Source organism: Netta rufina (assembly GCF_964035555.1).
Source record: "Netta rufina genome assembly, chromosome: 2".
NCBI classification, from domain to species: domain Eukaryota; kingdom Metazoa; phylum Chordata; class Aves; order Anseriformes; family Anatidae; genus Netta; species Netta rufina.
In genome coordinates, this window is record NC_140124.1 from 21118579 (window position 1) to 21134335 (window position 15757).

General features: G+C 40.5%; 1 protein-coding gene across 3 annotated transcripts in view; it reads right to left on the reverse strand.

Annotated features, from left to right (window-relative positions):
* The window catches only part of CACNB2 (calcium voltage-gated channel auxiliary subunit beta 2), a gene marked incomplete at both ends in the record, with an annotated part of 240035 nt that extends 228156 nt beyond the window's left edge, over nt 1-11879 (reverse strand). For all 3 annotated transcript variants that reach the window (XM_084281287.1, XM_084281289.1, XM_084281286.1), the window contains 2 exons: nt 470-562; nt 11620-11879. In XM_084281287.1, the coding sequence (XP_084137413.1) occupies nt 470-562; nt 11620-11715 (189 nt within the window). The remainder of the gene's footprint in view (nt 1-469; nt 563-11619) is intronic.
* Nucleotides 11880-15757: the final 3878 nt, after the last annotated feature.

The window sequence follows — 15757 nt, forward strand, 5'->3', positions numbered from 1 at the left end:
ATCCTTACAATGGGCACAATGCTGCCAGGGATTTCCCCTCCAACCCATGTCTTAAAATAACACTGGCATGTAGGTGGAAAACTTTGAAGTTAACACTGCCTTGCACAGCACTATTTTAAGCAGGAAATCCCTAGGACTGGTAGGGTTTTGATGCTTTCTCCCAAATGTTGCAACTTTAGGCGCTTCCATCAGACTCCACCTCCTCCTTCTCCAGCCTTAATCACCTGACAGCATTACAGAAATAAAAGTAATAGAAAACTACTATACATGGAAATGAATAAGAAATAAAAAAGTATTTTTCTGCCAAGATCAAAACAATAGCAACCAAGTATTTTTCCTTGTCTTGGCAGAGACCTTTGCTATTTCTCAGGCTACAGTATCACTCTTTGATTTTACAATTTGTAAAAGAAAATAATTTGAACATTAACATCAGCAAGTCTTCCAGTCTAAGAAGCTGAAAAACACATACCTGGCGTACAAAACTGTTAGAGGTAGTGTCAGAAGATGTACTCCCATCTGAACCTTTAAATCGATTTTTTCTTCTTGCCCCTTTACTGTAAGACTGTTAAAAGAAAAAAAAAAAAAGAGATATGAGTTAGTTTATGTTACACAGACAGCTCTCAGTACAAGCATTATTGACGTCTGCTAGGCTAGCAGGGATTCAAATGATCAGCTTTGTGCCAATTAATAAGCACGCATTCAGTAACTGATGGGACTACGTGCGTAAGTACTCACTAACACAACTAGGTTTGGCCAATTGAGCTGTGAATGTTTATTTTTCACATTCAGGTTTGAAGGACCATTTATAGACGTGTAGACTTGTAGTATTATTCACACAAGTCATAACGATTAAAAAACACAGTTTGTTTTGCAGCTAGCTTAAATACACAAACTAGGAAAGGTGATACTGGACCAGTCTCCAGTACACCACAGCTACGAGCCTTCCAGGTAAAGCAAAATTCCAAAGATTGATTCTGCACAACTACATTGAGATACACCCCTTTGTATCTAGTCATGTTTCTTAACTTCATCTAAATTTGCAATAAAACCATGTCTTGACTACTTCAAATATTATTTTCCTCGAGACTGATAAACGCAATTTTGTCTCGCTCATCACTCTGCTGTAAAGGTCATTTTACTAATCCATCTCTCTAGATCACGTCTCCTGTCTTTAAATACCTCCCACAGTTCCCTGCAATAAATAGGGTCTTTGTCTTCACTTTCAAGGTCTGCCTTGGCTTATTCCCAATCTTAGCTCTCATCTTGCATTCAGCACTGAACTTTCAAGTTCTACAATAAGTCAGGGAGAAAACAAAACCAACCAAACAATCAAACAAAAAACAACTACCAGCCTTCATCACCTACATGCTAAATTTTCAGTGAATTGTTTCATATCTTCCCCCAGACTATCTCACAATCCTTCTCCCAAGAATAAAAATTCCTTTACAGAAATCTCATTGTTCTCCTTAAAACATAACAACAACAAAAAATCCTCTTGATAAGAGTGTGCTAGTGTGCTGATATCTCCACAACAATATACTAATTAGTTATACTATTTATCCATTATTTATCCGTTATTATTTCCTAGAATTCCAAGTCCATGAATTCACATCCTGTTTCTGTCTTTGGCCCTAAGCTGCTGCTATTGGTCCTGCATTTAGGCACCATAAGAAAATATGATCAGCTTATTGGTGAACATGCCTATGAATGTATTACAACACAACACTCCTGGCAAGCTGGCTCTGAGACAGCAAACCCCAGGATAAAACTCTGCTTGGGTGCATCAAGAATGTTCTTCCCTGAGTTTGGGCAATCTTCAGAGCACCATGCTGAGTTTCAGGCATGAGTCCCATCAGTTTTCATAACAGGGAAGGATGGGTTCCTGTGCAGGCTTGGAGGCACTCTTAAAATCTCATACTGGCAGATTTCTAAGATCATGACCTCAAAATCTGAGCTTTAACTCATAGCTAACACATGATAAATATGACAGAATAGTTTGGAGTCTAGAAATAACTGTGAAGGAGGACAAATAGCCACTACTAACTTAAGATAATTTTTCAAATCAATAAATGCAGATAACTTGTCTCCAAGAGATGCAACAGAACGATCTCAGGCTGTATGTGAACCATTAATGTTGACTCTGGGGGACTCCAGAGCACTGGCTGAACTCTAGTATTATACCAATATTTTCAAAAGAATGACTCAAGTAACAATAGATCTGTCAACCTGACACTGATTGTCAATAAAATAACTTAATATTGCTATTTCAGTAGCATAACAGATAACTTAAGAGAAACAATTTTCCCAAAAACATGGATTTATAGCCAAGCTATTTTGCCAAATTAATGATTTTTTAAAAAGAGAGGTTGTGGAATCTCTGTCCTTGGAGGTCTACAGAAGCCATCTAGACATCTGAGCAGCCTTGGTGTCCCTGCTTGAGCAGTGGGCTGGACCAGATGACCTCAAGCAGTCCCTTCCAGTCTCAACCACTCTGTTATTCTGTGAAAACTAACTGCACGTGATTTCATACTATATACATGTTGTTTAAGGCAGAACTATACAAAAATCAGCATGCTGCACATTATCGGGATGAAAATATGGCTTGCTGATGAGTCAAGTAAGTCACAAAATGTAAAATGAAAATTGAATGAGGAATGATTTCACATGGTTGCATTTCTAAAAGGGCTCTTTGACAACAGAAGAACATTTTGCTAATACAAAGGGCTTCATAGATCTGTAAGAATAAAAAGTAGATTGGAAGCACTGTTAACAGAACATTATTCAAATTATTTTCCAATTACTGTTAGAATAGACAGTTCTTAGAGTACTGTCTTTTTCTACACAATACAAGAATACTAAGGTACAGAATACTAAGGTACGTAAAATATTAAAAAAAAAAATCTTTGACATTGATGGTCTTTAAATAAAACAACTGATTTTAATAAAAATTTACCAGTTATTAAAAATTGCTACTACTGAAGTGACAATGATGGCACAGTTACTTGTCAACATTCTGACCATCTTTTCTCCATTTTTTGTGGAAGGATACTAAAATATTTTAAGAAAAAAAAAAAAGAAGAATTCAAAACATCCACATAGCAGTTCAGGAGTATAAAGAAACTACATAAAGATCACAGTATCTAGGCAATTTCATAATGTACACTATAATATTGTGTAATCCCCAAGGAGATAATAGAAAAAATGTACATATATTCTCTTTTACAGTCACATTCCTGTATTTGTACCTAGTTTCTTCAATATATACTTATAGAATCATATTACAAGTTTTATAATGCAAAATATTACTACAATGGCAAAACAGAGACTGTATCTAGAGTTATGAGGGTAAAATAAAAAAGACCTGAATAAAAATGCATTACAAGCACAGACAAACTACTTCTCTACCTGTGTAGCAACGACTAAGAAGATTTATTTCAGGCAACATCACAGTGCAAATCCACCTCAAACTTGTGCTTACCTTGATTTTTCAGTTGCTGGTTTTTATTTATTTAATTATTTATTTACTTTATTTTGTGTGCACAGCAGCCTGCACATTTTTGTTCTAGCCTTATTTAAGTGAAGACTATTCAAGGACACAAACTGAATGCTAACTTCACACAGAAGAAATGTTTGACAGGATGGCAGGCCATGTCTACAGGGTGTAGGGACGGTTGTTCTAACAGCTGCTTTTTTGCATGGACTGATTCTGAATTAGAGGAAAGGAGGTCAATTTCAGCATATGTGACTTGACAGCTGGTTTTGTTATTTTAAAGGTTAGCAATCTGGGATTATATTTGTCTTCTAGGCCTTCCAAGTTATTTTCCAAAGTCAGAAATGTCTGAAACTTTGTTCTAAGCATATGATGAGTCTTCCACAAACAAACAGGTTTTAAAAAATGATTAAACATCTCTGTCATATGGAAAATCATGAATAGTCATTGTCTCATATTCATTATGTTTTGCTTTTTTTTTTTTAATCCATAAGTGCTTATTGCAAGAAGAAGACCTTTATACCAAAATAATAATAATAATAAAAAAATAAAAATCTTACAGTTACTTACAATTCTGGAAAAAAAAATCCACAATGAACCCATTATGTTACTGTGATTTTCATATTAAAATTAGTTGCCTTATCTATGTTCTGTGCAGCAGTTGGCTGTAATTAGGTAGCTAAAAATAAAGGGCTGAATCACGACGTGCGGACATTGGCCAGCAAAAGCAGCAACCTGGGGCAGCCTTCCTTAAACTACACAGTAGTCCTGCCTACCAGAACAGCCATAAACCCTGCACAACCAGCTGCCTATGCCATCCTGTAACTTGACTCAGCTAATTTTAATACAACAGATTTCAGCCCTATAAACAAGACTGTTTACATAGAAAGTTTGCTGATGAAAACATTCTGACTGGATTTCAACATAACTTCTTACACAAATGAACTTATGTATACATGTGTTTAGAAGATCAGAACTGTAGCATGGCTTATCAGATGTGTGAAGTTCTTTTAAAATTGGTGGAGTTGCCAGAGAAACACAATACATGCATTTATGTTCTACAGCTTCTTAAAGTATCTAGCAGAATATGTGAAGCCTTAAAATCAAACAAACAAAAACAAACAAACAAATTCTACCAAAGTCATCTTGCAAAAAACATTTCATCAACAGAGCCTTAACGAAGCAAAGCTTTCCAACTCTGACATGAAAGTACATTGTGCAACTTTTATTCGTCCCATGTGATCAAACAAAATATGGGAATCATATGAAGTATTAAAGGCATGCACAGCAGTTTCCTGATAATTAACAGTTTCATATACAACTACCTCAAGTTATTGCAAACAGATGAGATTAGTGTTGCTCAGTGAAACCCTTTAATTTTAATGAGGTTCTGCCTCAACACATGAAAAGCATCCATCTGTTACATTTAATCCTCTAACACACATGACAAGCAGGAGGCATGGTTTATCACTACAGCAAAATACTATCATCTGGAAGAGGTAATAAAACATTTCAAATGACCAACTATCTACATCTAAGGAACTGATCTTCAGTGAAAGTCTTAAAAATGCCCTTCCCAAGCAACCACTCCAATGGTATTTTATACAAAGGGAAGTATACACAGGGTAAGCCTGAACCTTTACTAACTACAATGGATAGAATAGCGTCAGTCATTGATACTGATACCATGGTTAGTGGCAAAGATGAACTGTTAAAAAACTAGCCCACTGGTCCTATTTGAAGAATAAAAGAAGGTGTGGAAGATTTACGCATCAAAATCAAATTGGATTCCGGTCTTGAAACAGCAGATGATGCAAGGAAGTAACTGGAGAGAACAAAACTAGAAAATAAAAAATAAAATCCAGTGCTGGAATGAAGCTTACATGATCTCAGATGAACAAATGATCAATTACAAGGATTAATAGAATACCTAGAGGTAAGGGAATTGATTGACCTCATGAAAGAATAAAGAATTTCTAGAAAAGTGAGAAATTAATGTGTGTTTTTCCTTCCTGTGCAAAAACTTTGAAAGATATTTTAAAATGCCCATGTCCCAGTTGAAGAATAGTATCCCAAGTCAGTGCAGAATATGTACGTTCATCTCTATTCATCTCTTAGAAAAAACAATCATTAGCTATTTCAATCAGTTCCTTGTGATATGGCAACAGTCCTGTAGGTCCTGCAGTGCTCCTGAACTGTTGACCATGCTCTGGTCAACAGCCAGGCATGCCACCACTCAGGAACAACACCGTTCAGTGACTGGATGGCATAGTCATCTGGTGAGTAACTGTAAAACCTCACACTTATCACTTAAAAAATATGTATCTTATATATAAATAATATATATATATATATATATATCAAGTCTTTAGGTATAATGGGTCAACTACAGAAAGAGGCATGAATATTTCTCATCTTTGCACCTCAAATCTCACTAGTTTCATAAAGGATGGGTGGTCAGCCTTCAGACAGTACAGCTGAATGTTGAAAGACGTACACAGACATCAGTGATAAGCTTCCCAGGACTCCACAGCTCCATTCCACAATAAGAATGGGGACAATAAGGAAATGATTGGCATAGAAACATATCCCGGCTTGCCTCTGTCTCAAGGCTGGGGTTTCAGGTCACCCTATGCACCCAACTATAGTTCAGCCCTGTGATAGGTACTCAGCCCCGTGACATACCTTCAGTGAAGAAATTGCCTGAGGAGCATAGACTCATGTTCCTATAGCAGGGAAAAATCCCAAGGTTAGGTGTCAAAACCTAACCTTCAAGCAAAGGTGTTTCTTCAAGCAAACACCATTTGCTATAACACAGTTCAGAGAAGACAATGGGTTCCCTTGAGAAATACTATCAAGGTGAGGATCTCCATATACAGTCATTGAGTTCACACGAGCTACAGTGCTGAGTCTGCTAAGTCCATTCCACAGTCCTTTAAAATCTTATACCTACATCAATCAAACAAACAAACCAAAATAAAACAAAAGAAACACACACACACACAAATCTGCTGAGAAACCTTCGATGCTCCTCTCTGCTGACTGGTGCTGGCTTGCCAACAATGCAACTAGAAATAGCCCGATCCTCACCAGGCTCTATGCTTCTGAGCCATCTCCCAGTGCTCTTGCCCTGGCCCCAGGCCAGGTCACCCATATTTTCTACTCCACCAGACCTGGCCTGCTCTCCTCCTCCCCAGTAACCCAAAAAACCACCTTGGTCAAAATCTGCTGCCCGTCCCCCCATTAAATCAATGATGAAGATGTCTGCTCCTCACTTGGCAAAACAGGAGCAGATAACATCACTAGGCATTGGAGATCATATACAAGTCCCACTGTGCCTCCTGCAGCTTCTTAAGGTTGGATGCTATAGTTGTAGGCCACGTGCCTGCTCCTCCCCGTGTGCTCTCCAGGGATTTCTGTATTTCTCTTACACAAGTAAACAGCAGAAAAGATCTGACTCTGTGACAGAAAGAGATTTTCAGGGAAGCATAGCCAGCTACAGGGAAGCTTCCCCCTGCCTTGCTGACAGAGACTAAGACAAGCCCTTGGAGGGCAGGAAGGTTGATTTCAGTTGCTTTGTGTTATTTTGAAACTCTTCTATCCTGGCACAGAAAAGAACTGAGAAAAAGAAGCAAAAGTAAAAGTATCTGAGACTCCAGAGAAGCCAAGCTTGGAAGCATACAGGAACTTTTCATCCATAACAGTTTGAAATTATAAACCCAGAGACAAAACAAGACAAAAACAGAGATTGCCTCTAGAAAATGGCTAACATACTCAAACAAGTTAGGAGTGAAGCTGCTGAATTGTTTCAGAGGGATTTCACAGTCTAGAAAAATGTAAAGAACAATAACTGTAACCCACATATGCTGATAATGTGCAATACCCAAGTGGCAAGTAAATGTTTCTGGAAGAGATGACCACACAAGAGCCCTACCTATTATTGGTGAAGTTTGGGACAATATAAATCAACCCCTCAGAGCTAAGAAGAATCATCAGAAAAGTAACAGCTGAAACTTGGAGGGCTTTCTTTAGTCAAAGACTAATAAAATGTATTTTTGTCAGCAAGGACTACGATGCCGAAAGGAGGTTAACACGTTGGGAGAGAAAACACTACCTCTTGCCTAGGACCATGAGAAAGTCCAATTAATGGGAGTTTGACTTCATCTCTTCTTCATTTGTATATGCTCTGTTAGGCTCCAGCAAGATTGTATCTGGCTTGTAGGAATGCTGCCAGAAGAGAGTAAAACCTTCCATGCCTCCATAATAAATGGCTATTGTTATTGTTTAAATAAGAAAAGGGATATAAATTTTGTTTGTTTATCACTTACAATGTATTCTCACAAGTTAGTACTGGGAAATATGTTATTGCAAAATGTTTATTTGAAGAACAGGTAAACAGGGTGTGAATTGTGATAAATCAGCTTAGCTGGAACAGAGCAGCAGAGGGCACTGTGATTAATCTGTGGAGAATAAATCTCTGGTTATTCCCTTTATTTCTCATTACCACAAGACAGGCAGGGAGGGGATGGTGCTATGCAACTGAAAAGACAGCTGGAGGTCCAGGAAGGAAAACAGCCATAGCCAGGGCCAAATAACTAAGCTGATGTTCTGGAGCCACCAGCATGCACGCTGCTCTAAAATTCATGTCAGCATCAGTTGTGGTCAATACAGAATGAAAAATGAGCAAGCCCATCTCTAACCCCATGACTGCAGTTCACCTTCAGCAATGCAAGCTTCAGCTGCAGCTGGGATCAGGGCAGAGGGCAGCCTCCACGTGCCACAAGCAAGTGCTCCTTTAGACTGGGAAGGGAAGCCTTCAGACTCTGACATGGAACAGTATCAGAGCATAGGAGAAATCTAAATGCAAGTGAAGGCGCTGAGGAAAACAATCAAGAAGGGAACTGTTTTCATTTAAAATGTGTCAGGTTGTTACGACCTGCATTGACAGATGATAGATAACAAGGCAAGGAAAAGAACAGGAGGAAAATGATAATGGGGAATAGGGAGGAATTCATCCAGGGAAGGCTACCTCCTCCCTCAGCAAGGTAGCCTATAGTTGCCTGGTACAAGGTTTCATTATATTTTCTTTGAAATATCCCATGTAATTTCCTGATCTGACTTGCTTTGACCATTCCTATGACACAACCCGGGAAGCTGTAGGATGAGAAAATAGAAATTGAATCCAATGATTTCTGGGAATTGATGGAGTCTGAAGTAGGATCAGAAAATAAATATAAATAAATATGAGGGGAGGAAAGGAGAAGAGGAACCAAGAATTACCATGAAAGGAATTAATACGCTATGCTGTAACATCTTATAAACAAATCAGCATACCATCTCCGTTAATTAAAATGACTAATTTGAATATTCTAGTAATTCAGACTTCTACGTTTGAGAGGTACTTGAAATAAAGATTTAAATAAGGCAATTAATTTGATTTTTTAAAAATCAGATATAGATCACCACACTAATATATTTCAACTGTTTGCTTGTTTTGTGATTTTTGAAAAGCAATTGCTGAGTGTATTACAGAAGGGTCACACCTAAAACTACTACGTTGCACTGACATATGCACGGATGTTGTGAGCAGTGTAACTGTTAGCAAGTGCAGACATGTGGACAAAAGCGGGCATCTAAAGGTATATCACAAGCCCTGTATGGACTCAAATCACAGAGAGTACCTAGAACTATATATTTATAGTAATATAGAACTAAAAGCCACCTTTTCTATTACCTATTCTAGGTAATACAGAAAGAAACATAAATACTTTGTCCCCAAGGTATTCTATGGCAAAGAAGTTCTCTGGAAAAGTATGGTGTTACTGCCAGGATCAACACCTATAGGGATTTTATTTGTTTGCAGATGTTATTAGAAAAAATACATTATAAAAATAAGAAATAGATTTTTTTCAAAGACTATCCAGGAATAGCTCACATATTTAAGAATCTTTTCAGAGAAATTGCTTTCAGAATGTTAACTATATTTGTGCCCCTGCCAAGCAGTGACAAGTTTGGCCAAAATCTATGGACAGCCTTGATATACTCCAAGATATCAACCATGATGTACAGCCAGATTAAAAGAAATCCTCAGCTTCGCAAAAGTAAAATTCTTAGATAAAAGAAATTTTGAGGCTTGTTACAAGTATACAAAGGCTCTTTAATTATATTTTGCTAAATCCTAATTACCAGAAGTAGTACTTCGGAGTGAACACTTTTAGGAGTGATATCACTCTGTAAGCTTGCATGCTTTTTTTCTTCCAGATGCATTACTTACTTGGCATGAAATGTTTCTAGGATTGATACTCATGTTCCTCAGTGAAAAAGATAGCAGTGGGCATAACTGAAGGACCTGTAGGCAATCTACTTAATGATTCACATGCAGTCATTAAGCTTCTCCTTCTCACTGTGAGCATTTTCTAAAGCAGCAAGATCTTACCATATTGATTTTCTGGAAATCACGTTAATGGAGCAAAAACCCAAATCAAAGTAATTGTCTCAGTGCAGTGCGTGCTATGGAATTAACTGAACGTTATTATTCAGACAAAAAGCTCTTTTGTTTCCATAATCTTATTCCTTCCACACCAAAGGTTTATGTACAACTGGAATATGTATATATGGAGAAGATGTGATTCTTGTTTTGCCTGATAGACTTTGGTTCCAAAACCTGAAAATTACCCACTGAGCCAAAAAGCTGCATTACCACTCTCTTAAAAAGTGGATCTTTTTGGCTGTAAGTGTTCAGAAACCAATTCTATAAATTAGAAGTACTTTATCTGAAACACAAATACTGTAGGTGTTCACAAACTATCCTTCCTCTCTAAACAGAGGTTCTTTATACCTAGTTAAAAGGAGGGGTGAAAACCAATTTTATGATCAGTATTTGACACGTATCCATAGTAGCGAGGCACCATATGATTTCACAGTCACCAATCTGTGCTTAGGGCTGAAAAGATATAAAAAGGGGGCTATTTGTAGGTCAGAAATTAGTTCCCTTGCCACCACTTCTGGAGAAGCTGGCAAAGCATATGGCCCTACTGCAATATCTGTTCTGCGCTTGGAGACTGCAGTCAAATTCACATCCAAAGAGACACTTTTTCAGCTTAATCTAGCCTCTGTTTCAATGCTTGGATTTTGTTCGTCTGTCACCAATCCCCAGTACCTAAAGATCACTCAGTGATTCCTTTGAGACTGTCAGCATTTTCCTGTGGCAATCAAGCACTCCTGTGATGACACTGGACTGCCTTTTCAAATAAAATAAAGCATCAGGGATAGCTTTGGCAGCAGCAAATAAAACTGCCACCCCAAAAGGGAAAAAACTCCGTCCAAACGAGAACAAGCATGTTTGTAATTTAAAACGCACGCAATCAGATTTTACCACCCTTTTACTGGGTTTAAAAATAGCACCGAAAGTCTTTGTAGCCAACTATTGCAAACTCGAAGATATTATGCAACGTTTGTATATTAAACAGGAACCACCTTTCAAAATAGAGCTTTCACCAGGCACGCTGACATCCCCTCCCTGTCTCCTTCTCCATACCCCTCCACATGAAGGCAGTGTGCTTGGCCTGAGTTGTTAAAATCTCCGAGCTGACTGTACAACCACCTTCGGCACGGTAATCAAGCAGCTGAAATTTGCAGCGTGCTCAGCACCTCCGGCCACCTGGCAGTGGTGCTGGGCCAGCAGCAGGGATCCTTCCCCCAACCACAGAGGCTGTTCCCAGCCTGGGTACCCGATGGGGCCACGGCAGCAGCGCGGGGCGAGCATCAGGTAGAGGCACAACAGGTCCCTGCAGAACCTCAGCCGTGATTTATACGTGCACCGCGAACATCCCAGCGGCAGCACATCCCTACGCACCTAACCAACGGGTAACCAAACCGCAGGCTTCTTGGGTCTGCGGCGCCGAGCATCCCGCCGGACGCCTTACCCAAACGCCCTTTAGGGGAGGGGGGCGGCCGAGCAGAGGCATCAAACTTTGTTGTGCCAGCGGGGGGGGGGCAAGTTGAAGGGCCGGGCGCTCCGGTACCCCCCCGGGCAGTCACCCCCTTGCCTGGCCGGCAGCGCCCCGAGCCCTCCCCGCTGCCTCCGCAGCCCCGGGGTTCCGGCCGAGCCGTGCCACCCCCGGCCCTACCTGTGCCGCCGCCGCGGGCGGGGGGTTGTCCAGCAGCTCCATCTGCACCTCCTGCGCCGGGCTGGGGGGCGATTTGGACATGTCGCTCTGCACCATTGGAGTGGAGCTGCCTGCCGAGCCCCCTCGGCGGGGCAGAGCCGAGCCGAGCCGGGGGGGCGCCCCTCAGCGCCCGGCCATGCCCGGAGTAGGATTTTTTTTTTTTCCCCTTTTTTTTTTTTTTTTTTTTTTTTTTTTTTTTTTTTTCTTTTTGGGGGGGAAGCGGGCGGCGGCGCGGCCCTGCCTGCAGCCGGCGGGGAGCGCGCAGCGCGGCGCCGGGGGACGGGGCACCGCCGGCGGCGGGCGAGGAAGGGAGGGAGGGAGAGAGGGAGGGATGGAGGGAGGGCAGGGGGCGGTGCGTGGGGGAGAGGGAAAGTGACAGCGAACATCTCCCTCCCGGCACCTACCGGGCGGCGGCAGCGGGGCGGCGCCTGCCTCCCCGCCGGGCGCCGCGGGGGCGGGCGGAGAAGTTGGGCCCCGGGGGTGAAGCGGGGGGAGAGGGATGCGGGCGCTGTGGTTTCCCCTCGAGGTGGTGGGCGAGCCGTTGGTGAGGTGCTCATGGAGCCTCCGGGACGGCAGCACCTTCCCGCAGGCTTGCTGGGGGTCGGTTGCCCGCCCTCCCCCGACCCCCCTCTCAGCGCTCTCGCCCCCCTGCCACAGCTGGGGCTGTGCTGCTCACAGAGCTCCTCCGAAACTCTTGGTCCCCTGCCCCGAGGGTACTCCTTCTTCCCGTCCTCGGACATCTCCACGCATACCTCGACAAGGGAGGTGGAATTCCTAGCTGGCAGGTGAGATGGAGCCCGCTGCCTACAGTAGGGAAATTTCAATGTAGTTATCGTGTTCCTCGTGGCAGGTGGTTGAAAGATCTCTTCAAAACCAGGAAAAAAAAAAAAAAACGCACACCCGAGATGACGACTGGGCTGGAGAGATGCAGCGTCTGAGCACATCAGCACACAACACAACTCCCACAGGCAGAGCATGTTTTGTAGAGGAAGACTTGTTACATCTCCTCGTTGTCTTTGGACTGGACCAGGCGAAGCTCCAGACAGCACAAGAGAGAAGCTGGTCTTTCTGATACCGCTTTGCATTCATGAAGTCTCTTATCAGTTCATTGAAAACAATGAACAATCAGTAAATAAACTTTTTACGGCCTATGGCCTATGGCACCTTATATTTACAATCACAATAACTAAGAGTAACATAATAGTCATGTGCAGGAAAAAGAGCCAACAAACCAAAAACAGCACAAAAGCTAGTTCAACTTCAAGAAACACTTTCAAGCTTTTTCCCAACTGTGGGGTTATCTCTTTTTTCATAGCAGCAATAAACTTCCTCTGCGAATAAGCTTAGCCCTGCAGATTTTCTTATATGAAAATATCCTGCAGAAACCACCTACTTTTTGTGAGGGAATTGGCTTTCCCTCCAAATGGAAGAGCTCTGAGATCTGAAGAAGCTTCAGATACTCCACTTGTCCAAAAAGTTTCACAAACCAAAAAGGTTTTTTTTGTGTGTGCATGTGTTTGTTTTGTTTTGTTTTGAAAAGTTGTCATAGTATTTTCAAAAAGTACTTTTGTACAAGTTGTTGTGTATGGCAGAACAGAACCTTAAGTATAAGTGAAAAATATGTCTGATGTGTTTACATGTCATTCAAATAGCTAAATAGAGAGGCTGCTGTATCTTGAAACTATAAAGGTGCTAGAGCCTGGGCTGCTTCCAGATGTTCTCTTGATGACCATAAGCAAAAAGATGTTTTCTCTTTACACTTTTGGTGAGAAGAATGCACATTTCATCTTCTAACATAGGCCTTGCAGTAATTATTTCTTTGTCGCTTCCAAATTAGATTGTTTTAATGGAGTTACTTTTTGTGACCACCTCAACAATTAAAGAAGGGCATAGATCATAAGCATAGATCATAATGGCATAGATCATAAGCAAATATTTACAGAAGAACCTAACACAATATTCCTGTTTATGATTGCTAAGCAGAGTGCTTTTATTGAACGATGTTGGCTTTTATTTCTAACACCTTTATAGCTTCAGAACCATTTATCCTTCTATTTCAAAACATTCTGTATGAACGGCTCATGATCCAATGTGACTCCATACAGCCTGGACTTGGTGGATTTTCAGGCATCCTTCAAAGTCAGCCTCCTCTCACACAAAGAAGGGAGTGGTATTTATTTATTCATGTAGCAGTTGTCCTTCATATTGTTCTCTGAATTTTTCACTACATGCAGGGTATCCCATTTTTTTTCCTTTAAAGTATACCATTTCTTTAAGAGTAACAGATTGTTTTGAAAGCATTACAGTTTCTGAAAGCGTAAATTGTACATTTGTGTTGAAAAAGTTTTTTCACTTCCTCATAAATTAAAGCTGGAGTATATCAAATGAAATTCACTTTTCTTCTAAGGGCTATATCTTTTATGATTGCTTTTTCTTCTTTTCTTTCCTTTATAAAATATAAAAATGATTTACTTTGTTTATATACAGACATACAAGGGCTGCAGAAAACAGGGACTCAGTAACTATAGATAAAGATAAATACAGAGAGTTATGCTGTATACCAAAATGAAACAGCAACAACACAACAAAAAATATCAATCATCTACAAATTTCTAGTAAGTTTATTTCATTTTTCGTCCTGATATTCTACCTAACTATTCTTTAACAATAATTATCATTTATTGCCTTGATGCAGTGAATGGCCACAGTTAACCTCAAAAAATAACTGTTCCACCCCTTCTGTTTAGCAGTTGAACGGAGTTCTCTAACCTTGAAATGTGCAATGAAAATCCTTCAGCTGAACACATACCCATGCTGTCATCCCTCTGCATGCTGTTTTTGGCCACATCTGCTCCAGGATAAGGGTCAAAGTGTAAAAACAATATGCAGAGATCCCAAATTGCTAGTCTTTCTCAAGGGGAAAACAACCTGCTATGCCTAACCACTTCTCAGCAGAAAATCACTCTGCTGCATTTCTCTTTTAGACTTTTATCTGCAATGGAGAGGTGTTGTGCATGCTTATTTGGACTTTTTTAAACATGCAAATTTTAGGACACCAGAAGAAAAAATAAGCTGTTTGTCGGGGGGGGGGGGGGGTTGTTGGGAAACAACAACGACAACAACAAAACCTTAGGCTGGCAGAGAAGATAACCCTCTCCCCCCCCCCCCCAAAAAAAAATAAAAAAATTAGAAAATTGTTCTTACTGTTTGAAATTAGATGTTGTTCTACAGCAAGGAGTATTTCACGTTGCACATGTAACTGTCCTTTGCCACCAGTACAAGAATGTCGGTGTCCAGCATTGTGTTCTATAGGTAACTATGCATGCATGTGCAGGATTGATATTATCTATAGCAATCACCCGAGTGTGTACAAATAGGCCTAGAATGGTTTTCTGATATTTCTGTAAATGCAGCTAAAAGCTAAATGCTTAGGCCCAAGGGAGGTGATTAAAAACTTGCATATAGGCCTGTGAGCTTAGAATGACTGCTATGAAACTACTAAAATGCTTGTAAATGAATGTGTGTTTAAAGCCCTGATACAACAAATTCATTAGGAGTATCAGTTAAAAAGAAGTGCTGGCTACCTATTACTCTGTGCTACTTTCTGCTTAAAATGCATTGTAGCTAGTAAATTCAATACTGTGAAAACACAAATTCAATTGGTTACCTGGATTTAATATCTCGGAACAGACACAGTCCATCTTCTCTGGCGATAAATTGCAAGCTGGCTGTCAGAAGTGCAAACTAAAGAGATTCTCCTTATTTTTGTACTTTATCTTTCCCACAACAAGTCTGAACAAAAGCACTCAGCTAATGTCCAGACAAGCTTACTTATGAATCTATTATCAGTCTGTCTCAAGACACAACACTGGCTGGCAGAATTTAATGAGTGGATCTGTCCTTCCAGCTTGCGTTCACTGTGCTTTAGTCTGTGGGGTATAGGTGATATGCAACAAAACCTTCATTTATATGGTTATGATACATTTGGTATATTTGGGGTAAGGGGAAAGGGGGGAACAGGACATAGGACAGTATTAGGAGGAGCCAGTTTTCTCCATGATGGAATATATGAGCAAGATACTGGCAAAAATGTTCTTAA